This window comes from Saimiri boliviensis, chromosome 3 (genome assembly GCF_048565385.1).
Source record: "Saimiri boliviensis isolate mSaiBol1 chromosome 3, mSaiBol1.pri, whole genome shotgun sequence".
NCBI classification, from domain to species: domain Eukaryota; kingdom Metazoa; phylum Chordata; class Mammalia; order Primates; family Cebidae; genus Saimiri; species Saimiri boliviensis.
This window is the reverse complement of record NC_133451.1, coordinates 141,435,464-141,463,336: the sequence shown is the minus strand read 5'-3', so window position 1 is coordinate 141,463,336 and position 27,873 is coordinate 141,435,464. Positions and strand designations below refer to the sequence as shown.

Sequence of the window (27,873 nt, the reverse complement as noted above, 5' to 3'; positions counted from 1 at the left end):
TTTGAGGCCCTGCATGATCTAGTAGAACCTGTATCTCTGCCCCAACTCTAATATCACACTCAGTTCATCTCCCTCTCATACCACACTAGACATTGCCTTTTCCTCTGTCATTCTAGTCTCCTTCCTGCCCCGGGGCCTTTGCACTGTGCCAGGGAACACTCCAAGCTCTTGTGTCTCATATTCCGAGTCTGAAGGTCCTTTTCCAACTGGGCCTCTCCAGATCACACCGACTAACATAACCATTCTCCTGCATTTCAGCTGCTCCATCTGACCATCTTTTCCTTCCTCTCCCCTCTCTATTTTACCTGTTGCTTATTTGCAAATTGTCTGTCTTCCTCACTAGAACTTATTCTCTGTGAGGGCAGTAGTAGCCTCTGCCCCCAGTGCCAATAACAGCATCTGACACCCAGGTGATATTCAATAAATATTTAATGATTATATGATTAAATGGATGCTATGAACATACAGATTTTCATCATTAACTACTATAGCAAATCATGTTATAAGGAGTTATTTTTCATCATAAAAATATTTTATTGAGAACATTATGCTAAGCAAAGTAAGCCAGTCAAAAAAAGGACAAATATCATATAATTCCACTTACATGAGGTACCCAGAGAAGTCAAATTCACAGAGACAAAAAGTAAAATGGTGCATGCCGGGGGCTGGAGGGAGGAGGAATTAGGAGTTAAGTGTATAACGGGTACAGACTTCCAGCTGTCGCAGATGAAAACAAGTTCTGGAGATGGATGGTGGTGATAAGGTTGCACAACAATGTGAATGTCTTCATGCTGCTGAACTGTACACTTGAAAATAATTGAGATGATAAATCTAATGTTTATTTTATCATCATTTAAACTGCTGCAATGATATATACTTATCGAATAGGCATAAAGATATGGCAGCACCTGTAGCTCCTGGGGATGGAGGAAGGGTCCTCAGATACACTACTGACAGAAATGTGAATGATTTCCAGCTTTGGAAAGCAATCTGGAAAACATTTCTTAAAATTAAAATAATTTGATTCAGAAACTTAATCCAGAATCCTATTAAATGCAATAAACGGAGGATATGCATACATATAAAGTAAGTTCTGAGCAGCACTCTCTTCCCACTAAGCTGTGAGTCACATGTGTGGGGGTTCCACGGCACACATATTTATTGATTTCTGTTGGCCATGAATTTACTGGACAAGTAAAGCAACATCACAACATAATTAGCTGTCATATAATCCCCTGCTATGCTTAAAGGATTGACATTTTCTCTCTCTTCCTCATTCTTTTTCTCTAAAATTTTACAGAAAATATTTTCTTACAGAAGCAGGAGAAAAGATGACTTATTAAAAAACTGGGTAACCAACGCAAATGTATCATCAAATCAACTTCTCTTTAGGATAAGAAATTTTAAAAATCTATTACAAAGAGACACAGTTTGTATATATAAGAAGCTGAAGTATATGAGTCAGTGAACTGCTGTCAGTCACGTTAAGCTTCAGACACTTGATTTTCCAAGACATTCTGTCAAATCAAAAATTTTACGTGTACTCAATAGGACTAACTTAACACATAAAAATACTATTAAAATGACTCTAGTTAAGAGTAGGAACATTAATTGTTTGGAAGATGGTTACTATTTTAGGTGGCAGGATTTCTTCATACTTTTCAGGTTTTTTTTTTTTTTTTTTTTTTTTTTTTAAGACAGAGTCTCACTCTGTCACCCAGGCTGGAGTACAGTGGTATAATCATAGCTCACTGCAGTCTTGAAACTCTCAGCTCAAGAAATCCTCCTGCCTCAGCCTCCTGAGTAGCTAGGACTATAGGTGTGTGCTAATTTTTGTTTTTTATAGAGATGGAGTCTTGCTATGTTACTCAACTTAGTCTTGAACTCCTGGCCTCAAGCAATCCTCTCACGTTGGCCCCCCAAAGCACTGGAATTACAGGCATGAACCACTGTACTCAGCCCTGAAGACACTTCCTTAACTTTGGGAAAGATGGTCACATGACAAATAGGATCTCTGCAAGGACCATTAATATGTCCTTTACTACAACTCAGACTGAAGTTAATTTTACTTTATTTGACTGCCTCAATGATGACTTTTTAAAAGTATTTCCAATATCCACCTAATATACTTTCTCCATTTCCATTTAAGGCCAGACTTGCTTCACTGGATTTCAAAGGGCTCCATGATACCTCCTTATATACTAAGGAAAAATACGTGCCACTTGAAGTCTCATTTATTTAATTTTCACTTTAACAAATACAATTTCCACATAGGTTTTCTTTAAATGGGGTATACTTCAACAGCTCAGAACAGAGCTCATGACTACTTCCCTGTTACCCCACTGTCAAAGAAAATATACAATGACACATTCACAGATTAAAAACATGCAGCCGCTCTGATTTCTTACCATAGTATGGAATTTGGCACTCCTGAAAAGCAAATTTGCTGTGGATTCCAACATCGTGCCAAGTATGACTTTGGTACCATTTTATTAAGAAAAGTACTATACGATTGCTGCCATAATTTCTGCATCTGAAAAGCTTCCTGTGGTTAGGTCATTTGCAAGTGGCACTACTACATACAAAGTTACTAAGACAGGTTGTCTTAAAAGGCAGACAATGGTTTAAGTAAGAGAATGAGTTTATATCACAGTAAATTCTGGCTAATACGTACCAGCAGTGACGTCCACGTACAGGTGGAACTGGCAGTTAACTCCTGACAAAACTACCACTTCAACAGATGGTGCCTATGATTCTATCCTGAGACATTTATTGACTTGTTTTAAAATGCCAGTAACACAAAAGCCATCCTCAGTAAACAGTACGCTCTTTATCTTAGTGTACCTATTAGCTTCTTGAGGGCCAGATAGCTATGTAGGTTTTGGGGTGACAGGGGTGTACATCCCAGGTATTTCTAGGGAAAACTGCTGGAAATTTAAAAACATGTTTTTAGGCAACATAAACCAACTTCAATTTAAAATTGTTAACCAAAGACACTCCCTCCCTTCCACTTTTCTCCAATAGGCTACACTCAAAATTTCATCCACTTTGTCAGGATACCAGCAATGGCTTTAAAGTCAGATTCAAGCTTGGGTCTAAGTCTAGTCATTTATAGCTGTGAGGTCTTACCTAAATCACTTACCAGCAAGTGTGTATTGGTATGACCATTTGCACAAATATAAGCTGTTACTATGTGCATAAGGAAACGGAGATGAGTTTCACTGTTCAGTTTCATCCTAGGAACATGCATGCAGCATCTTAACTTAGGCTATTACCGGCTGTCAGCAAATCTGGTTACTAAAGACCTGGTCTTGAAGGGAGAGGAACTGCCTAGTAATTTTTAAAAAATCAATTATTGCATTATTTCTTTTTATTTTAAAAGATTTTTTTAAAGGATACTTCCATATAAGGACGGCATGGTCAGAATTTTGGTAAAATTGTTTCAAGTTAGAATTTAAATAATTCCTTTTAGCAAAATTACATTTAGGACTTTTGATCTGTGCCCAGACCTAATATCACGCAGTGACTCTCTTCTACAAAATGGTGCTATAGCTTTTAATGTCATCCATCACCCTATCTGATAATACAACAGAGCTATTTGAGCAACTGGAAAAGCTGCCTGTGGACGTCTGCATCCAATTTCAATGATTTTTTTTCTCACCAGGATTCAAAGCAGCCCCTTACTGGTTTCAAATACACATTTTACGTTTAGCGCTTGGAGGAGCCAGGTAATGTTGAAGTCTGACATAAAAATTATTATTCCCCTGACATTTTATATACTATTCCATCAAATAACACTTAGAGAGTTTTGCATATTATGTGGTACATGTCCACTCTTGACAAGTAATAAGAGCACTGTGAGCAGCTATCATTTATTTAATGTCCACAATGTGCCAGGTACTTGGCCCACATCATCTTCAATCACTGAAGCATCATGATAAGGTAAGGATTACCCAATCTTCATTTTACAGTTCAGAATCAGGGAGAGGCCGGGTATCTTGCCCAAAGTCCTAGGGCCAGGAGTGTCACATGATGAAATAAAATAAGAAACACTTTGGAGTCAGAGAAACCTGTGTGCAATTCCTAGCTCTGTCTCTCACAGTGTAACTATGCACAAACTGCTTAATTTCTCTAATTTCCTTGTCTTAAAATTAGAATATTGTTTAACTTCTAAAGAAATTATACAGAAAATAAAATGATGGAATGTCTGTTTTGATGCATGACTTACAGTAGCGTTTAATAGATGTTAACTGATGAATATTATAAATGATGACACTGGAATTTGGACATAGCCTCCTAAGGCTACGATTCTGATGACAACCCAGTACATCTAAACTGAACCTAGGAAATGAGACACTATCCTGTAGTCTCAATTACAATTAAAATGGAAAAAAAAAGCATATGCCAAGCAAAACCTTTAAACAGCAAGCTTTATTAGACTGAACCTGGAAATGCTGTCTTCAATGAAAATTTAGTATGAAGAAAGAATTTTCATTTTCGAAGAAAATTTTGTATGATCTACATTACATATGACAGAACTATTTTATTACAGGATTTTAATTGAATCTTAGGCAGTGGGAAGAATACTTATCCAATGATTTACCTGTGTAAAATTAAAATCAGTGCCTCGGATTAATTTCCCACTGATTTCTTAATTAGTCATTCAATAAGTATGAGTGGGCACACAGAAAATGTTCTAGAAGTCTAAGTGTAAGAAACGAATGGTGTTCCCTGGTCAGATGATATAAACAACAACAACAACAAATAAAACCAGAAGGCTCTTTCCATGAGTCTATATGAGGCCATTTCCATTTTTTAAAAGACTGGTCTACAACGTAGCATTCCAGGTACACACCTTTCTGCATAATAACATTTTCTTTAGTAATAGCTTTGCCCCAAGCAATAAAAAGTCCAAATCACCTATAATACATAGTCGAATAATACGATAATACAATTACTAAAGAAAAAATTATTTATGAGGCAAAAATGTTTGCTAATTTTTCAACTTAAATCTTAAACATATTTCAGTAACCTTGGGGATTTTAAAAAATTCACTACTGAAGGTAACATATCCACAAGTATCTGAAATCACATTCTTCTTGTAGTCTAGTTAGTAACAAAGGATCTTCAAATAAATCCTACTCAGATCCATTAGGAGTATATTTCATTTTATAATTTTATTTATTTATTTTTTGAAATGGAGTTTTGCTCTTGTTGCTCAGGCTAGAGTGCAATGGTATGATCCTGGCTCACTGCAACCTCTGTCTCCTGGGTTCAAGCAATTCTCCTTTCTCTGCCTCTAGAGTAGCTGGGATTACAGGTGACCACCACCACACCTGGCTATTTTTTTTGTATCTGTAGTAGAGACAGGGTTTCACCATGTTGGCCAGGCTGGTCTCCAACTCCTGGCCTCAAGTGATCCACCCACCTCAGCCTCCCAAAGTGCTGGGATTATAAGTGTGAGCTATCACGTCTCACCTAATTTGATGATTTTAAAGGGAAAGTTGCATAAAGGAATTTTATATCTAAAATCATTAAATAATGATATTTTAAAAGTATTAATCTAGTCTCCTATAAAAACAGTGTTTTTGCTAATGCATTAGCATTATTTTTATTACTATTCCTTTTTAAAATGTAATGTCACATCATCTTTGATAGTAAAAAAAAAAATAAAGGGAAAAGTACAATTAGTACTTATGTAATGGTTAAGTTATGGTAAAGACAGGAAGCCTACTCTGATTTCCTATATAAATGGAGAAACATACTTTCATGTTACACTTTGATGTACCTCTTCACTATGGGAAATGTAATTTACTCAAATACTTAAGTAACTTTTAAAATGCAGTAATTTTCTGGTTTTATAGTGAATGTGTTAATGGCTCAATAGAGGTTAATTTTTTCCACTTAAATCAGTTATTTTTGTTCACAGCTCCTCCCTATGGGTCACTACTATAAATTACAACTTAGTCTGATAAAGAAAATAGCTATCCGTATCTGAAAACTCCAATTTTCTGCCTAGTGAACTCAGTTCAGTGGCGGGCAACTTTGTAAAAGGGAAATCTTTCCTGCTTCTATTTGATTTTTGCGCAATTTGTACTGCTTCACTGAGAAAGACAAGGTTAATTCCAAGGACCCAATATGTTTAGTCTGCTTTACAGATAATTTTCAAGATAGAGGAGATTATTTAAAAAATAGATGTACACTGCTGAGAATAAAGTCAACTGTGGAATCTAGGATCCTTGGGCCTTCTTATTAACGGGAATGACCACAGCACATTCCTGGTGCCTGGTCCTTAGTAAGTACCCCATGGCTGTTGCTGAATTGAATGCATGTGCCTGGTTTCTGCTGGCTCTAGACTCGAAGTGTTTCCCTTTCCATTTCTGGTTACTGCTTTATCACAAATTGACTAGCCGTGTGGACCCTTACCCCATCATGTGTCTTCTCAGCACTTGCTCATGGATTGATTTTCTAAATTCTGAACCTGGTTTTTCATGTTTCAGTGTTCTGACCTCAGTCACTATTATAGCTCTGGTCTGCCAGATGCCGGTTAAATTAGGCAAAGTTCAGCTCTCTCAATATTTTAGAGAAGCAACATACGTAATTTTGAATTTTAAGTATCACCAGTGATAACAACTTAAGATTTTCAAATAAATCCTAATCTGATGTGTCAGAAGGATATTTAATGTAAAAAAACTTAAAGGAGATGTTGTTTGAAGGAATTTTTGATCTAATATTTAGAAAGGGTATAACAATTTCATCAACGATTCTCCTTTAAAAACAGTGGTTTTCTACTTAAAATTTCTAATTAATGGCTACTAATACTCTTATCATTCCAATTCTTTTTCAAATATGCTTTCAGTTTATATTGGATGCTAAAAAACAAAGCAATTAAAACTTATGTAATCTTAGCAATATCAAATTGCTGAGCCTGGGTCAGCCAGGAAAATGCTATGGTGCAGGCCAGATGAAAAATCACCAACCTAGACTGATCCTGCACTGGTTTTCCAATTAAGTTGTGGGAGGGTAAGAGAATGTAGTATGTTTTAGAGATCTTGGTACAGTTAATTAAAGGGGAAAAAAAACGGAAGTAAAAAGTAGCTGTGATCTTCTAAATCGTTTAAGATGTAGAAAGAGCGTGAAAAATATCTTTGTTCTTTGTCTGGTTCTGTATTAGGCCAGACTAAATTTCAATCCTGGTCTTAAATGCAACAGCTTTCTCAGTTGGCCCTTTGGCACAATATTCATAAACAACAGAGATCTACCTAAACCAGCGACAAGTAAACACTCCAGGTCTTACCTTAAGTAACATGTATTTTTCTGCAATTTTTACTTTTTCTCCTTCAAATCAAATATTTAACATGTATGTAAAGTAGCCACAGTTGAAATATTCCACATTTTGTTGAGAACCAAGGTAGTATCACTTCTTAACAAAGAGAAAAACTCTTTAAAATATAATGTTTCTAAAGCACTCCCTTGTTTCTAAAGCAGTGTAAACACATGTGTGTTAATTTTTATCTTTCTAACTCAGATATGGGCAGGGCAGATACTCTGATGATTTTCCTTGTTTATGGAAGAGGAAACAGACTTATTTGCTGAGACTCAGAGTGGGCAGTGTCATTCTGTATAACACTACATAAAAGTGATACTGGAACCTATGTTGGTGATGCCTTTATTATACAGCCTCTTACTGGAAAACCCTCACAGCAAGGGTCCAAAATGTTAGGTAGCCTTTCGCTAAATAGTAATAAATGGTCAGTAAGGCTTCTAAGAGGGTAGTATGAATCTCCAAACCGAAGCCCTGGGTCTTCCTTCCAAATTGAAGAAGAAGAAAAAATATAAAATGGGATTGAAAGGAAGGAGGAGGTATTTGCTTCTCCCATGCCCACCCCCTCCCGCCCCGCCAAAATATCTACAGTTTTGATTCCTGGAAACAAGTAAAAAGAACTTAATGAACCTGTACTGTATCTAGAGTACTGTACGTATGAATTTATATCAAACTTATCAAAAAACTCATACCATCTACTCAGCTAATTTGCTGTGACTTTTCAATTTTGTTGATAGTCATGATGCCTTTCCAGATGTGTATTATTTTATTTTTTGCTTTATTTCATGTTTTTACTTTCAACCTTATTACTCATATAGAAGAGTAAACATTTTTATAAAGATGCATTATGTTGTCAAATGTCAGTGATTTGATGAAGCTAATGGCTCCGGTACAGACATTAAGGACCCCATAGAGGTGTGAGATTCAGTCTTTTATACCTGTAAGGAGAAAATAAATTTCTCTCTCTTCCATGGGATTGTTCCTGGCTATGTGAGGTATAAGAATTCACTGTTAATTAGCAACACAGCACATAAAGGAAGGTGATGCTTTTGTAAATGTAATATGAGGGTCAACAAATTCCAAGAGCTAGCATTTATTAAAGAGTTTCCAACAGGGCCAATGTGAGGGCAAAGTGGCTTTGCAAGAATTGTGAGCTTGGTTCTTTGGCGTCAACTTGTTCTTTTCTTCATGTGGATTTGGTTTACGGTATTGGAAGGATGAGAGGGTGGGTGAGAGACAATGTGAGCAGGTGGGCATATGAGAAGATAATTTTATGATAATTTCTGGTGGGTCTGAAGTCTTCTGGATAACACACGAGGCTTTGCCCCTGTTCCTTTTGCCCCAGAACAGTGCTCACTGGATGGCTGAGTGAGGTGGGGGAAAACTCTGGAAAAAATGTATTTATATTTTAAATGTATCTACTTATCTCTAGAAAAATCATTATTGGCTTCTCTTTTTCCTATCTAACAAGTCAAAAGGGCAGTAAATATAGGTATTGAGGAATAAGGTTAAAAGGAAAGAATTATTTCTCTAGATGTGCATGTCTTTAAAGAGTAAAATATTACATGAAAAAATTGAGGGGCTTGAAAGACTGGCATGCTTTTAAATTTGGTACACAGAAATTTTCTGCCTTCTCAATTATTAATAACTTCATATTGTGGCTCTACATGGGGTCATAACCCACTAGAATCAGTAGTTCTAACACCAGGACTGACAAGAGCACACAATTCCCAGTGATCACTAAATGAAGCAACCCTGTTCCATTGGTACTAAGGACCCGATACCTTCCCCAGGCTTTCAATTTCATTATGTCACTTCCCACACAGTACACCAAACGGCCCTAACCGCCACGTACATCTGGCTAAGCCAACTTGCTGCCAAGCTGTCTAGAAGCTATGTGGTTTGTTTACTGTAAAACTCCCAAGAAAACATCTCCAGGAAAAGGATAAACTTTTCCAGAGTTTTGTCTCTCTGCTCTTGTATTCCTCTTTATCCAGTTTCATCCCTTTTGGCAAACTGATCTCTGAAGCCTCAGCAGTTCTAAACCCCACTCATTTGTCCTATTCTTAGGGTTTTCAGTGTTTTCTTCCTGAGTCTGTCAGAGGTTACCATCATCCCCCAGAACTAAACCACCGCCCATTCCTGCCAACTCCTCCTTCTCATATTCCCAGGTAGGCCTTGGGCTCGACAGCATCATTCGTGGCCAGGCCCTTTCTGTTTTTCCCTCTCCACAGCTGCATCCCAGTGGTCGTCTTCTCCTCTAAGTGGTACCCTGCACGAGGCGCGGCACAGCATCAAGGGACAAGACTGCATAAGCCACAGTGTCTTTTTCTGCAGTAGAGGACTTTATAAAAGGACTTGCTATATTTAAGAGAAGAGCAGGCTGGGCGTAGTGGCTCATACCTGTAATCCCAGCACTTTGGGAGGCCAAGGCAGGTGGATCAAATGAGGTCAGGAATTTGAGACCATCCTGGCCAACATGGTGAAACTCTGTTTCTACTAAAAATACAAAAATTAGCCAGGTATGGTGGCACAACCTGTAATCCCAGCTACTTGGGAGGCGAGGCAGGAGAAATGCTTGAGCCCAGGAGACAGAGGTTGCAGTGAACCAAGATTGTGCCACTGCACTCCAGCCTGGCCAACAGAGCAAGACTCTGTCTTCAAAAATTAAAAGAGAAGAGCTGAGATTTCTCATTCGGATATTAAGGCCTTACATAATATGATCCCAGGGTCTTTGTTTAGTCTCTTCCTCGACATCACTAGGGCATGGACTAGTTCTAGCCAGGCAAGGCTTTCATGGAGCTGGGTCTGCTCAAGCAGATGTCCTTAGCCTCCAGTCTCCTTCACCGTTTTGTTGGTGGTGGTGGTGGTGATGGTGGTGCTGGTAGTGGTAGGGATGAGGTCTTACTTTGTCACTCAGGCTGAAGCGCAGTGGTATGATCTCAGCTCACTGCAGCTTCAACATCTGGGTCCAAGCAATCCTCCTGCCTCAGCCCACACAAGCAGCTGAGACTACAAGCATGCACCACCTTGCCTAAGTTTTTTTTGGTTTTGTTTTTTACTTTTTGTAGAGACGTGGTTTTGCCATGTTGCCCAGGCTGGTCTGGAGTTCCTCAGCTCAAGTAATCCATCTGCTTAAGCCTCACAAAGTGCTAGAATTTTAGGCATGAGCCACCATGCCCAGCCCAGTCTCTATCTTCTGCTCCTTTACCACTCGCCTCCCATCCTTCTCATCCTGCCAAGGCCCAATTTTAGTATTTGACTACAGTCAATTTAGCAATTTTCATTTCTGGTGTCAAATCATTCTCAATAATATCAAATCACACAAGTTATATGATCATAAATAACCACACCACGAGTGCAAGCTCTCTGAGAGCAGCTTCATGTCCTAGGACGCTTGGGTATGGTTTCTGAGCCACTACACAGGAAGCAGACATCAAAGAGCTGAAGACCCAGTAGCTTTCAGCTCTGTATGAGGAAGGCCATTCCCCCAATGGGTCTCTGAGCCTGATAGGCTACATCTAATTTTTATCACACACAGGAAATGAAACACAGGAAGATAAAAATTTTAAATAAAGCTTTAGATTAATATCAAGATGTTAAAGATGTACTTCAGGATAGTAATGGTAATTTTTTAAAAATATGAAGTTCATTCCTTAAGAAAAAATAGAGATTACCCAATTTCTTTCCCATTAGGGCAACAGAAATTCAAATTAAGGTTTCAACTTAGAATGGGTAAGAGTTAATTATTTAGAGTATAGCAAGATGATTGTTAAATTATAATGTGGTCTTCCTGAGTATTCTAAAGCCTGAGCTTCTGCCCTACTTTTTGATGGGTAAAAATAGTATGGTAGCTGATATTACTCTGTGAGAGGCAATATAGCTGATGTGTTAAGTATATAGAGTCAGAAGGCCTGGGCTGCCTGGGTTCAAATCCCAGCTATGCCTCTTCCTTCTTACTGGGTGACCTTGGACAAGTTATTTACTACATGCATGCCTCGGTGGACTAATCTCTAAAATGAGGATAGATAATAACCCCACACATTTGATAGACTTAGTAAGAGGATTAAAATGCAAATAGGCAATCAAGTTCCTAGCATAAACAGCACAAAATAAGTACTCAATAAATACTTGTTATTTTTAGATAGATAAAGGATCATACCTTTAAGCCTTGTTAAGAAATAGCCAATGTTTTCCCTGTAACAACAATGGTTGAGGGAGTTTAGATTCAGACATTCCCTTTCCAAACTCATAACACTTTCACTTAAGAAGGCTATTATGAGAAATAAATGAGATAAAATATGAAGTACTTGGCAGAGAGCCTGCACCAAGTAAGTGCTCAGTAGCTATTCTTATAGGACCAGGTGGACACAGAACTAAGTATTTTCTCAGAACTGCTCCTTAAATCTAGACCAAATGATTCTATTAGTATCAATGGGAGAGTTACTTTTTAGATCTTAACATACAGTTTAGATGACAAGAAGCAGGCACATTAAAACCAAAGTAGCTCATGAAAATTTCCTTATAATCAGGCGATTCCCTAAACTAGCTTTTAAGAACATCATGAGTCAGGTGACACTTCACTGGCTTTGGGCTGGCTGCTAGAAAGCTGTGCGTCAAATAAGTGGCCAGCCTTGACAAACGCCTTGAGACGTATATCCTTCACATCATCTCCATTCTTGGCTCAACTTTTCTGTCTCCTGCTCTCATCTCCCCTTTCTGCTGTTTTGTTTGTTTGTTTCACTTAAATTTCATTTTAACTCATCTATGAGGTACCTTGGATTATTTTCTGGAACAAGATGGGTTGTAAACAAACACATAAACTTGGGAAATGACTTTCAAAATTATACACTGTGCTCCTGACTTAGTTTTCAAATTTGCCGTGTGAAGTGCACCTTGATTTAAAATTTAAGCTACAAGCAGCTGTCTTTGGATAATGCTAATTTACTTTTGGCCCGCACATCCCTATTTCAAGTCATTTTCTAATAAATTTCTTCAATGTATTTTCTACTTTGGGGAAACAAGTGGCATGGTGACAGAAACAAGTGCGAACCCTAGTCACCTACATAAGTAGTTAACGACAACACATCAACCCATGTTCTCTGAGCACCTGCTGCATGCTGGGTGTCGCCTCCACACTGGTTAGCAAACCAAATTCCCTCAATATCATGTTTGGTTTGGGGCTCTGGGCTGATTAACATTCATAATAATCAAAGCATAATGATAAAGAATCAAACCTAGGATTGAAAACTGCATAGATTCAATAATGTCTGAAGTTCAGCAAAAATGGCGAATAAAGAGACAAAGTAACTAAGACTTCTCCGTGTGCAAGTTGGAAACGGAAGGAGAGAGACCAGTTATTCACACACCCGTGTCATGTATGCACTCAATGTCCTAGACTTACGTTCTTAAAGGTTCTAACCTTGGCCTACTCTGTCTTTCTGAATACTAATTTCTTGGCCATTTGCATCCACTTTCATGGACGATGATTGCGAAATCCTTATTTTTAATCTTGCCTTGTTTCCCAAGATTCAGAATTAGACTTCCAGCTACCTCTTAGATATACCTGAACGTCCCACAGGCATTTTAGACTTGTCCTAAACCAAACCTCATCTAATTCTCCTTTATCCTAACAATGATTTTTCCCCCATAACCAATCACCTTTTCATATGTTACATAAAGAATTCATTTGTTATGTTTAATCTCTTCATCATGCCTCACTAGGATGTAAGCTCTACCAGGAAAGGGATCTCTGTCCAAAATGTCTCCAGTTATGCTTAGAATGGTACCTGGCATTTAGTAGGTATTGAGTAAATGTTTGCCGAGTGAATGATCTTTCATCTCTTGCCCTCAAAGCTGCCCCCACTCCAGCATTCCTTAGCTCAGTGAATGGCATCAGCAGCCATGCCTGGGGAGTCATCCTCGATCTTTGCTTCTTCACTTCCAACACAGAGCTGCCCATGTTATTTTCAGAAGGTCTTATTATCTGTCTGTCCTTGCAATCCCTGATAGCACTGGCCTAGGTCCATCCCAGGTCATTTCTAGCTCAAGTGATGAAAACAGCCACCATTTCAATAAATACACCTCACAACAGCCAGATCTTAGATGCAAAACTGAGCTTACCATTCTGCTGCATGAAAACATGCAGAGGTTCTGTTTTGCTTAAGGATGAATTCAGGTTCTTCCTTGGAGGCCAGGATTTGGTCCCAGTCTGCTCATTTAACCTCACTTCCTATCACTTCACATCTGAAAGTTTACACAGTGGTAACACAAAATTGCTTCTGGTGCTCTGTGCAACAACAGCCTGTTCTTATGCCCCTGAACAAAGTCAAGTCTAATCTCTCAGGATTCAGCGTGGGGGTCAATTCTTGGAGAAACCTTCCCTAACCTTTCAGGGTAGACTAAATGTCATGGCTCTATGGGTTCCCATAGCAATGAACTGAAGGGATATCAGAAATCTGGGCAAGCATTTGCCATTAGCACTAAAGCCTTATGCTTATGGAAGGAGGAAAGGAGTGTTCATTACAATCTTAGATATAACCTAATGGGTAAGTACTTATTTAGGCTCTTGCAGTAAATAATTAGAGTCAGGTTACCTGGTTCCTAAATTCTGAAAATGGAGAAAAGCAAAAAAATCTTTAAGGTATTTCATGAGAAAATAGTAGGCAGACAATCCTTGATTTCCTATATCAGACACAGCAAATATTGTAGTTGTAACAATGGGCTCAGATGCTCATGAGCTTCCTGTACATGGTTCATGGAAACACCAGAGGCTGTATATCATTAATTGAAAACATCTAATAAATATACATTAAATTATTCCCCTGAATAATCAGTTAGCTGTACATTGCCAGCTATTAGGAGATAGCTATATTTGAGTTATTATGTAATATTAATAACATTCTGATTTGTCTTGTGTCCACTACAATGAAGTTTTCTGTTTTGTGGCACAAATGCTCACCACCCCCCAAACACACACCTCCCACCTGCTGGCGCCCTCACTTGCTCTTCCCTCTTGTTCATGAGTGTGTACACATGCAGCACTGACAGGGATAACATGGTTTATGACACAGTGAAACACACTTTTCTCTGGAACTGTTCAGTTTACTCATTAATTTTAGAGAAGCAAAGAAAATTAACGATTCATCAACCATTACGTTTCCTTAGAAATATTTTCTCCCACAGAATACACAGTCAATAAATTTAAAGATCTTTAAATGTATGCTGTGAATTGAACTACAAGGGAAAAAAATGAGGTACTTGTCCACAGGCTTGGCTGTCTTAAAATACTGTCTATTTGAAAAACTCCAAGATTAACTTGTAATTGTATCTTTTAAAGCCATTTAGTTTCAAGAAATAGACATAAGTCTCTTCCTTCAAAGGAAATGTCTGAGTGTGGAAACTGACATCATATAATCTGGCTGACCTTACCAAAATATGGACTCTCAGGTCTGCTTAAAAAAGTTAAATCCAGTTGACTTTACATAATAATGAACTCTCTTCCTCTTTTGCAGCCATGTAACTATTTAGTGATTTGTGGTAGCCGTGTCTTCCAGACACTGCATACTCAGTATTCAAAAAGGAAATTAGGTTATAAAATAGTGTGCTGAATATAGTCAACTCTGTTCACTGAGGAATCACAAACTAAAAAACACAGATGAGATGGAACTAATGGCAATTTATAGTTGGAAAGAAACTGAGAAAGGAAAAACTCAGACAAATGAGAAATTACAGATTAGAAGTCAAAAGGCCTACACAAATTCTTGGGCTAGTTCCATTGATAATTTACTGGTTTGGGCGGAAGTCATTCAACCTTGACTGCTCTTATGCCACATGGGTACATTCAAGCATTTATTTGGTGGCTACTAAATACCCACAGCCTTGCTAGATTGTGGAGATAAGACTGCCTTCCCTAAAAACTTCTAACAGAAGAGGTAAAGCCTGGTAGTTGGCTCTCAATATTTTCTCAACTGTGAGACTCCCAGTGGTGGGACTGCCACAGAAGCTTGTTATAGGAGTAAATCTCAACAGTTCAGTCCGTATTGGAAAAGCACCTCTAAGAAATTTCCACAGACCCCCATTCCCCACACACACGGCCTTTGAGAACTGCTGGTTTAGAAGGATCTTGCCACTTCAAAGGCAGCTCTCAGGACAAAATAACATTACAGGAGGAATGAAGACCTAATAAAAGAAAATGAAGGGCTGATAAATGAAGACCTAACAATGCAATGTGATTGTATCATTTACATCATCTCTCTACACAGACATTACTGCGAACTTTAGCATTTGTTCGTAGAGGTTAGTAATAATATTTTGGTGCTACTTTATAATTTCTAAAACCTGTACAAATATCATGTTTTCAGGTAATTTTTCATGGCAATGTTCGGGTAGGGCGGCACTACTTCTCCATTTATAGGCAAAGAAACTGAGGCCCGGAGAAGTTAAATGACTTGTCTTAATCTCATACCTAGTGAGTGATATCAAAAATTAAAACTAAGTTTCTCACCCTTAAAGTTGTTTTTTTTTTTTTAAGGACAGAAAGGTTCTTAAACCTTCAAGGCAAATAAGTGATTCAAATTTAAAAATAAACCTATAAACTCATTTGTAAGATATGATAATATGACTATTAACTGATATTATTGGCAAATAAGGTACTTTGGAAGAGAGTTCTAATTTTTTTTTATATTAAATGTTTAAGAAGAAAAAAATAAGCTCACGCATACGTCCCATTAAACAGAGCATACACACACAAATTTATACTTTAAAAACATAATTTACCATCTGCATACACAGTCACTGCTATGCTATTACAGTAAGCTTTAGGGTGATGCCCTGTAGAGCATAAAGCCTTGAGGACATTAACTCAAAACTCAGGCGGGTATGCTTTTCCTCTTGTCTGTTCTCTAGGGATTCTCTTCACGTTCTATGCCTGGTGTCATTATTTCCTTTCAGTTTTAAATGACTTCCCTCATCTCAGCTCCCTCTACCTACCTTGCCCAGAATTCTCTGCTTCTGTAATCTAAGGAGGGACTTAGGGACATTGGAAACAAACTTTGTAAGTATTTAAATATACAAACATACATCCACGCATATGTTTATGTATATACATACAGAGTCACATATATACACACAAACTAAGAGTACTGAACTGTGCCTTCTTAGTGCATACATCACTTTCTTTGTTAGAGTCAAGGACGCATGAATAGACTAACATATAGGGTATAATTTTCATAAACTCAGGAACCGATGTCGCAAAATAACAAGACTATATTATGAGATTTAGAATCCAGACTTTAGGTTGGAGTCCTACAACTTGAGTAAGGGTCTAACTTTGGTCTAATGATTAGGACTGAACTGGATGACTAAGTCTGATCCGAAAGGTCTTCATCTAGAAAAGGAAAATAACACCTATATACCATGATTTTGTGAAATGTATGTTGTAAATTTTATAAAGTTTTATAAAAATAATCTCTTATTGTTAATTCAAAAATATTTTCTATAAAGATAGCCATATTTCCCACATATTTATCCTCCCCCCCACACACAGGAGAAGAGTAAATAAACACAAAATACAAAAACACAAAAACAAATAGGTCTTCACTCGCATGAAGTTTAGATTTTAAATTTACAGCACTGTTTCATGCAGGTGAATGATTAAAGCCTAATTCCCAAATCAATACAAAATAAACTATATTAATACAAGTCTTAAGAGGCATTTACCAAGTTTCATTATCCATAGATCAATCAGCTTTCCAATGAAGGAAAAATTTGTGCCTGCATTTAGGTTTCTGTATGCTTATTTATAACTGAGCTATAAAAACAATTCCTTATGTACTTCTACAGAAACTACTTAAAACAAGAAAAAGCAAGCAAGAACTTCTAGAAAACCTTGTGCTTCAGAAGTAGAGAAGGGTCAGATTCTACAAATAACCAAAATATGGGTTCTGACATGAAGCTGGATCCATAGGTAGGGCCAGCTGGCCAGCAGGGACTCCCACTGCCTGCTCCAAAACGCCCTTCTCCACGTCACTTTATTTTGACAGACCACTTGTTTACTAATTAAGTGAACCAGAAAGGGGGATTCTTATATTGGAAAGTACAAAGTGGCCTTAGGAAGGTGCCGGATGTAAACTTCAACTATTTATCTTCTACTGAGCCAATCATATAATTAAGGAAAGGGGGAACCAGGCAGGGGAAGCCTTATAAAAGCAAACTGACTTCAGTACTGTACAAATTTATTTTTCCTACTTTCTGAAAAACTGGCCTTCTGGTAACAGAACCCACATTTTCCTAAGGGAAACGTCCTTCCCCATACCTGGTCTAGATGGTTCAGGTTGTCCGACTCCAGCCAGAACTGGCCTATCTGATCACTGCCTTTTCCAGCCACAGGGACTGGAGCAGAGGGAAGCACGTGAGCCAAGTTGAATCTGAGGAGATTCCACTGGGAGCTTTTACAGGAACAGAAAACCTCTTTTTAATGGAGGTCTGGTAGCTGTCTCAGCACCATGACAGAATGTGCATGAGAACAGAGCCAGAACAAAACCAAGAGTGAGTGGGACTGAGTTCTAATGACCTGGCTTAAGACCATGGTTTGCCTGAAGCCAAGCCTACACTAGGACTTTCCAGCATATGGGCCAATGAATTTCCTCTGGTGCTTAAGCCAGTTTGCTGAATTCTCTATCACCTGTAACCACAAGCTCATAATCCTGAGAAAGAATTACTGAGTTCCTTCTACCAATTCAATGGTAGGTTTGAGGACTACCAAATAATTAATAGTGTAAATAATGTAAAAATCATGTAATATCAATTAAGGCTAAATCAATCTCCAAAGAAAGAATAATTACTTGGTTAACTTTTTCATTCCACAGTTAAAGATACGATCTTGTGGTCTCCGGCAAAACAGAGGGAAAGCATTCAAGTCACTTATGTTTAAGCCTCTGAAGCACCAAATCATCTCTAAGCAAACTTCGCTGAGAAATAAACCTTAGGGAGACGTCATGTGGAGCTCCTTAGTGAATATAATTGTCCATTACACAATGAAACTCTTACTAATAGCAAAAATTCTACACTTTCACCGGACACAATTTTCAACATCAATGAAACCATCTCGTCTAAGTCTGATGGTAAATAACTCTTTGTAAGTCAGGATGGGGAGAGGTAAAAATAAACTAAAGACTATTTCTCTTTCAGAAGTACAAATTTGGGGCAGAAGCAAAAGCTAGCCTAACTATGCATAGTGAATATCAGGCAGGTATTTCATTTAATATGCTCATTCGGAAACTTTCAGGAAAAATAAAGGCAGGACTCACACAGGGACCTGGAGCTTGAACCAGCTGGTAAATGCAATTATTCTGTATGGAACACAACTTAAATCACAGACTTGATTCTGATATTAATGTTTTAATTTGCCACAAACATATATTTATACAGAAACCCAGAAAAGGCAGAAATCACATATTCTGTGTGCGCCTAGTAAAACTGCTATTCCAGATCACACAAATTAAATTTATGATGACACAGAATTATTTTTCTGAGTCTCACTGAAAAACAAAATGTGACAATCAAAAAAAGAAAAAACCTCTTTGGTGATCCTTGCTCAGAATTTCAAATTTTGCTCATTAAATATTGCTCAGTGGAAAGTCTCCAGGTGGTTTTTATATAAAGATCTATTACTATTTATCACTGACAGATTACATCAAAAATCTTTTTGAAGAATTCCTAATAATGCTATAGCATTAGCTGTGCAAGTAAACTACATACTAGGAAAAAGTATGTAAAAGGAACACCCACATGAACATTTACCTTCCACTGCTCTTTTGAAGAAAACTTTGCAGCTGCCACAGGTGACTACCCCATAATGACATCCTGAAGCCTCATCCCCACACACCAAACATATTTTTGAAGGTCTTGAAGATCCAGTAGAAACACTTCGTAAAGTAGAGCTGGGGAAAGAAATTGAGATTTAAATAACTACGCTGTAATGGCACATGTAACATGCTGCACAGCTTAGCTCAAATTTTGTCAATAACCATGGTTCCTTACATGAATTCAGTATATAATGGTCACATACTACGTGACTTAGCAAAATAAAGGTAAAACCCAAGGGGTGGAGCAAAGCTATCAAGACTATTGTATAGCAAAGCCTCTTCTCAGTACTGATAAGTAAGAAATAATCAAATGTAAACCTCTTTCCTTCTTTTCCTATTTTTGGAGAGGGTTTACCAAAAAACCACATTCTTTGCACTTTAAGTGGGCAGTGCAAAGAATCTGGAACCAAGTCACCAGGAACATATTTGCTGTCCTTTTGTTTCTGCATCAAAGAGCTGTTATAATACTAATCTACTAATCAACACTCTTCACTCAGACTCATTTTACATATCTCAATTATGCCAAAAAAAATTTTAAACCTCCTCTTTCCAAAATAATCCACTAATTAAAAAAGTGTATTTTGTCTCAACTGACAGCAATTTTATCCCTCTAAGCTCCTGCATTTTTTCATGTTATCTTATATAGGTTGGTTCTAATTACTTCATCTTGCTTACTAATTTGAAGGACACAGTCAATAATAAAACAAAAAGCAAAATATGGTAAATATCTCAGGTGTCTTTCATGGCAAGGGCTCTCTGGAAAACAGTTTTTAGGGACAAATGTAACCCTTTAGGCAACAATCTGTTTGAATACTTTTTTAAGGGGACTCTTCTCAAGATATATTGATATATTATATGGCACTGTGCTAGTTGATGACACTCTCTAAACAAAATATTTTAACTTCTGATAAGGAATTGTAGTTCAGTGGCAATTTAGATATGTACCAAGCAGGCAAACAAGTTGATTTTTCAATTTACAGTCCACATATATTTTTTTTAATATTTACCTGCAGGTCCTGTGGAAGATACCAAGGGAAAAAATACAGAAATTCAGTCTCTGCCCTCAAAGTTGGTGGGGGCATAAACTATTATGAAGATCTAGTAGCAGCACTTCATAAAGTACAACCAGGGAAAATGCTATGGTGCAGGGTAACAGGAGGCAGCACACTGAATAAAGGAATTACAAAACATTTCCCCAAATGTCACAGCTAACCTAAGTTTTGAAGCTTGACTAGGTGAGAGCCAGAGTAAGAAAGGGAGCAGAGGTGGCCAGGCATGGTGGCTCATGCCTGTAATCCCAGCACTTTGGGAGGCCAAGATGGGCAGATTACCTGAGGTCAGGAGTTTGAGACCAGCCATGACCAACATGGAGATAGCCCGTCTCTACTAAGAATACAAAATTAGCTGGGCGTGAACCAAGTCATCAGGAACGCATTTGCCGTCTTTTGTTTTTGCATCAAAGAGCTGTTATAATTCTGCTCAACACTCTTCACTCAGACTCACTTTACATATCTCAATTATGCCAAAAAATTTTTGGCATAATTTTAGTGCATGCCTGTAATCTCAGCTACTTGGGAAGCTGAGATGGGAGAAATCTCTTGAACCTGGGAGGCAGAGGTCGGGGTAAGCCAAGATTGCACCACTGAACTCTAGCCTGGACAACAAGAGCGAAACTGTCTCGAGAGAGAGAGAGAAGAGAGAGAGAGAGAGAGAGAGAGAGAGAGAGAGAGAGAGAGAGAGAGAGAGAGAGAGAGAACAGAGGCAACAGAACGTGCAGTGGCTCAGAGAAACGAAAGCTGGATGGACTCAGAAAACTCTGGCTGGAGTTACTCCATGTCACCTCTGTCACCTTGCTGTCAAAGCTTTTGCCTCCATGCCAAACAGCAGAAACATAGAAAAATGACAACGAAAAGGCTAAAATGGTTATGTTCCAGGATGATTTCTCTATTTTTCAAGTCTGCTAAAGTGTGATAATATTGTGTTAATATTTGTTTAAAGTATTGTGAACCATACTTTCACCAAAAACAGATGAAAGACCAAGCTACATGGCTGCTTGGAGCATGCCTGCCTTTCTAGAAAATGACTTCTTAAATCAAGGACTGAAATAACGTTCTCCAAAGTTGTGTCTCCCTCTGAGAAGAGCGCTCTTTATTATTTTTATTGGTATCCTTTGACTTCTTTATGGCATTCAAAACATTCCATTTCAGCACCAGTAACTTCTTCAACATATTAGCCAGTAAAACTCAATCCATACCCTGTCTGACGCGTCCTACACTTCACACGAAAATGCCACGGCTTTGTAAATATTTAGGCTATAACTTAAAATCATCATGAAAATCGTATTGCTTTTTCACAACTACAAGCATACATGGGATTTTTATTCCACATTTCTGTGTGCCTTGGTCCCAGTACTATTTTACTGGGATCTTAGCTTCAGCCTCTGGAACTCTCCTACTTTTCTATCCCAGCTTACTTCCTTGGTGATCTCATCTAGTCTCTTGGCTTTCAGTATCACCAGTATCCTGGCAACTTCCAAGTGTTCATCTCTAGCCCACACCCCTCCCTGAAATTTCACACCCTGTTCAACTGCCCACTCGGCATCTGCACTTGGGTGTCTAACACGCACCTCAGCCTTAACATGGGCAAAACTTTGCTGACCTTTCCCAGCCTCCCAAGCTGTTCATTTCACAGATATCCTCTTCTCATTAACAGTAATGACTAGGGGTGGAATTGTGTCCCCCCAAATTCATATGTTGAAGCTCTAGCCCTTAGTACCTTGTAATGTGACCTTATTTGGGATTAGGGTTGTCACAGATGTAATTAGTTAAGATGAGGTCATAGTGGAATAGAGTAGACTCCTAATTCAATAGGACTGATGTTCTTACATACAGGGGAAGTTGACACACAGACACCTGCATGAGGAGAACACCATTCTTAGATTAAGGCAGAGATGAGGGGATGCTTCTGCATGCTAAGGGACACCAGCAAGTGTCAGCAAACCACCAGAAGCTAGGTGAGAGAAATGGGATTCTTCATCACTGCCTCAGAAGGAACACATCAACTGATCTTGGATCTCCGGTCTCCAAAACTAAGACCATAAATTTCCACAGCTTAAGCCATCTGGTCTGTGGTACTTTGTTATGGCAGCCCTAGCAAACTAATACTGGAATTCTTTCCTCCCAGTTGCTTGGGCTAAAAAACACGGACTCATCTCTGACACTTCTATTTCTCTCACACAACACTTCCCCATCCCCGGATCCATTAAATTCTATTCATATTACCCATAGAACACATTCAGATTCTGATCATTCTCCAAAGACTCCTCTTGTGCCATCTACTTCGAGCTGTCAACACCTCTTACCTGGGATTCTGCAGAAGCATCCTAGCTGATCTTCTGTCTTTTTTTTTTTTTTTTTTTTTTGCTCCGTTCCCTGCTCCCTGCCAGCCCCTGCCAGAATGGCCCTTTTTCATTCATTCATTTTCACAAAACCATCCAAAGGGTTTTCCTCACATGCTGAGTGAAAGTCAAAGTCACTCCCATGACTACAGGGCCACAGTCTGTTCCCCAAGATTTCTTTAATCAATGTCCCTTGCCTATTCCACCTCAGCATCATCAGCCCCCTTGCTTCTCACTCAAACACTAGATGTGCTCCCACCTCAGGACCTTAGCATTTGCTCTCCCCGCTTTACCTATATATATATATGTATATACATATATATATATATATATATATATATATATATATATATATGTATATACATATATATATACATACACATACGGCCCCTCATTCAGGTCTTTATTCAAATGTCACTTTCTCAGTCAGGCCTTTCCTGACCACCTTACTGAAATCACCCCTCCCTCCAGGACTTCCTACCCCCTTTTCTCTGCTTCACTTTTCTTAGAGCCAACATTACTATCTAATGTGGTGTCTATTTTTGTCAGTCTGTTTACTGTTTGTCACATCCACACAAGAGACTAAGCTCAGAATGGCCCAGGAATGTCATCTGTGCTATGGGTGGTTGTGTCCCCAGTGCAGGGGACAGTAGCTGAAACCTAGGTGGCCCCAATCAACCTTGGACCAAAGCAGGAACTGACATTTGCACAGCAGTCATCAGAAAACCCACCATGCCATCTATTCAGATGTCCTACTGCAGTGCATAGGTAAAGCAATGTGACTTGTTTCTAATTCACTTGAGAGTGAAAGACATGAAACTGAACCAAACTAAGAGAAGTTGAAGAGAAGGTCTAGCACCAAAAAAATGCACTATGAAATTCAGATTAAAACAATAAATTTGTGAGCCAGGTGTGGTGGCTCATGCCTGTAATCCCAGCACTTTGGGAGGCTGAGGCAGGTGGATCACTTGAGGTCAGGAGTTCGAGACCAGCCTGGCCAACATGGTGAAACCCCATCTTTAAAAAAAAAAGAAAAACAAAAACAAACAAAAAACCAATAAATTTTTTAAATTACAAATTAAAGCTAAACATAAATTCTTTTTCTCTGTGTTCACTACCAACTTTCACTGACAAAACAGTGAATCTGCCTCTGCGTGCGTTTTGGGGGTTTCTGCTTCTTTGATTTATCTGGCACTGTACTGAGCTCCTTTCTAATCCTAACACCACCTCTTCTATTTTTCAGGTTCTTTCTCATCTTTTTAATCACTACCTTTGGAGCTGTACCTTTGGCCATCTTTTTTTTTTCTTATTTCTGTACTCTATCCCTTAATTATCTCATCCACAACCCCAGCTTCTAACAGCTCGCTTGCTGAATGACTTTCTAAATATTTACAGTCAGCTCCAACCTCTCCCCAGTTCTACAATTTCAAATCTGCCTTATTAGCTTCTTAAACATACCATGCTCAAAACACTATTTACTTTCTTTTTTCAGATTTTGATGTTGTGAAAGAGTACTGCCATCTGCTAGTTATCCAGGTTCAAACCCTGTACTCTTCCCTCAACTATCCAATCTAATCAGTTACCACCACATCCTTCTCAGTCCAGCTTTGCAAACTCTCACATCGCTTCTCTGCACCCCACTGTTGGTAGGTAACGTTGGTTCAGGCCCTTGTTACTCCCCAGGGGTTCTTCTTCCAGTTCATTCTACAGTAACTGCTGACAAATCTGAACATAAATGTTCTGATTGTGTTACTTCTATGCTTAGAAATCTTCAATCATGGAGAGGGTTCCAAGATAGCTGATCACTAGCAGCCCAGGATTGTAGCTCCCAGTGAAAGCGCAGAGAACAAGAGGATGCCACACTTTCAGAGGAATTTTTGTTGCTCACGGACCAGCGAAGGAGCCCCACGGGTCACCAGCACGACTCTTGTGGCCACTGCGGCGGTTTTGCCGGTGCCCCGGCGTGCCAGTTCTTGGTTCAGAATAAACGGGACTGGGTCCCCTTTTGGTCAACGTTTGGAGCTCCAGGAAGGCAGAGTTGCCCATTCAGCTGATTGAAAAAGGGACTCAAGAAGGAAGCCAGACCAGAGATTTCCGGGCAGAAAAGCACCACCAATCTTAACGCTGCTGTTTTGGCTGTCGTGGTGGGTTGCTCAGATTTCTGGGCTGGAAATCAGGAAGTTGGACGTCCACTCAGAGACCTAATTTGAAAGTTGGTAATTAAGATGACAGGTGGATAAATTTACAATGATGGGAAGAAACCAGCGTAAAAAGGCTGAGAATATCCAAAATCAGGATGCCTCTCCCTCTACAGGGGATCACAGTTCCTCATCAACAAGGGAACGAGGCCTGATGGAGAACAAGTGCATTCCATTAACAGATTTAGGCTTCAGAAGGAGGGTAATAAGAAACTTCGGTGAGTTAAAAGCACATGTTCTAGCCCAATGTAAAGAAACTGAGAACCTTGAAAAAAGGTTTGAGGAAATCCTAACGAGAATAGACAATCTAGAGTGCAATATAAGTAAACTAATGGAACTGAAGAACACAATATGAGAACTCCACAAAGTATGCACAAGTTTTAACAGTCGAATTGGTCAAAAAGAAGAAAGGATATCAGAGGTCGAAGATCAACTTAATGAAATGAAATGAGAAGACAAGATTAGAGAAGAAAGACTAAAAAGGAATGAGCAAAGTCTCCAAGAAATATGGGACTATGTGAAAAGACCTAATTTACATCTGACAGGTGTATCTGAATGTCATGAAGAGAATGAATCCAAGCTGGAAAATAATTCTTCAGGATATTATTCAGGAAAATTTCCCTAACCTAGTAAGGCAGGAAAATACTCAACTTCAGGTAATATAGAGACCACCACAAAGATATTCCTCAAGTAGAGCAAGCCCAAGACACATAATCATTAGAGTCACCAGGGTTGAAATAAAGGAGAAAATTCTAAGGGAAGCTAGAGAGAAAGGTCAGGTTACCCATAAAGGGAAGCCTATCAGACTCACAGCAGATCTCTCAGCTGAAACCCTACAAACCAGAAGAGAGTGGGGATCAATATTCAATATCCTCAAATAAAAGAGTTTTCAACCCAGAATCTCATATCCAGCCAAATTAAGCTTCATAAATGAAGGAAAAATAAAATTTTTCGTGAACAAGCAAGCACTCAGAGATTTCATCACCACCAGGCCTACTTTATAAGAGCTTCCGAAAGAAGCACTATACACAGAAAGGAACAACCAGTATCAGTCATCCCAAAAACTTACTAAAAGGTAAAGAGTATCTCCATAACAAAGAATCTATATCAACTAATAGGCAAAATAGCCAGCTAGCATTAAATGACAATATTAAATGCACAAATATCAATATGAATCCTAAATTTAAATGGATTAAATGCCCCAATCAAAGACAAAGACAGGCAAATTGAATAAAAAGTCAAAACCCATCGGTTCGCTGTATCCAGATCCATCTCATAGACTCAAAACGAAGGGTTGGTGGAAGACTTGCCAATCAAATGGAAAGTCAAAAAAAAAAAAAAAAAAAAAAAAAAGAAAAGAAAACAGGAGTTGTAACTTTCGTCTCTGACAAAATAGACTTTAATAGTAACAAAGACTAAAAGAAACAAAGAAGGACATTATATAATGGTAAAAGGATCAATGCAACAACAGGAGTCAATGATCATAAATATATATGCACCCACCATAGGAACACCCAGATAAGTAAGACAAGTTCTTAATGAATTATAAAGAGACTTGGACTCCCGCACAGTAATAGCAGGAGACTTTGACACTGCTTTGTTAATATTTGACAGATCAACGAGATAGAAAATTAACAGGGACATCTATGATTTGAACTCAGACCTGGAACAAGTAAACTCAGTGAATATTTACAGAATTCTTCACCCTAGGTCCACAGAACATACATTTTTCTCAGTATCATATTACACCTATTTTGAAAGTGACCACGTAATTGAAAGTAAATCACTCTTCGGCATTTGCATAGCATTTCACAGACTTAAATGAAATATTAGTTGGCTGTTTGTTATTTTCTTTCCTTATTCCTTCCTGTCTCCACTGTTAAGCACAATTATCGGCATAAAAGAGGTTTTTAATACCTATTTTTAGATTGCATTTCAGCCTGGGCAATAGAGCAAGACTCTGTTCTCTCTCCCCCTTTCGCTTTCTCTGTCTAAAAAAAAAAAAAAGAAAGAAAGAAATCTTCAATCATCCCTTCTGAATGCCACCATAAATAAAAACCTTAGCAGGACACTTAAAATGTTTCTCCCTGCTACCAACCTTCTCCTTCAGGGTGTACTCATAATGCCTAACCTTATGCTAAGCACATGCCTACATCCCTGTTGACGTGTTCTAGTCAACCACCATTTACACGACCTAGCGTTTCCTCTCCCTCACTCCCACTGGAAACCCTGTCCCTCTTTAAAGGGCCGTGATGTTATCCCGTCATGAAGTACCACTCTCCCTTCTCCTAACTCCATCTCCTTCAGCAGTTACCACTTTTGCCCTTATATTAGGGACCTGTGCACTTATCCTAATACCTTAAGGGCAAAAATTTTACTGTCTGCATCTCTGTGTTCCCAATGCCATTAGCCCAGTGTTGGTACTATTTATTGAGTGAATGAAATCACACTCCTAATCTCATTACAGTAGAACATAAATTTACAAAAGGCAATTTTACAGAAGGTAAATTAATGAGGCCAAGGTTATCAGTTCAATTCCCATATGGTTCATTTAGCTTTGCACAGAGGAAAAAAAGAATCCAGGGACAGATTATTGTCAAAAGCGCAGCCAGCTGTCTTGCAAACATATGCGTCATTAACACAGGAGACAGGCTGCAAAATAGATGGGTTTGGAAAACTCTGGTCTCTGTTGACACACTATAATGTGGTTATCTTTGAAGCTAAAAGATGGCGTATGGTTGGAAAGTTGTACGTATCCAGTTTTAAGAAACACATTTAAATTATACGTATCACAAAGAGAGGGAGAGAGGGGCAGATCTTGAATTCACTTTCTTGTTAGACACTGAATGTCTTTAAAATACAAAGCGTGTTTAGTGATCTGTATATCAAAATTCAACTTTAGAGTATAATAAATTTATTCAACATCTATATATAGGATGCAAAGCCCAAACTGAGGGCCAAACATGCAGGGGTCAAAGACAGGAATGGAGGCTCAGTAAGGAGGCCTGGGATGTAGTTCTAGCTCAGCCATTAACTGGTGAAATCTTAGCAAAATCACCTCTCCTCTTTGGGCCATAATTCTCACCA

General features: G+C 38.5%; 1 protein-coding gene across 5 annotated transcripts in view; it reads right to left on the bottom strand.

Annotated features, from left to right (window-relative positions):
• The window catches only part of NR3C2 (nuclear receptor subfamily 3 group C member 2), a 354,517-nt gene that overhangs the window by 156,905 nt on the left and 169,739 nt on the right, over positions 1-27,873 (bottom strand). For 3 of the 5 annotated variants that reach the window (XM_074395654.1, XM_010338509.3, NM_001279987.1), the window contains 1 exon segment: positions 19,127-19,266. In XM_074395654.1, the coding sequence (XP_074251755.1) occupies positions 19,127-19,266 (140 nt within the window). 5 annotated transcript variants of the gene reach the window in all.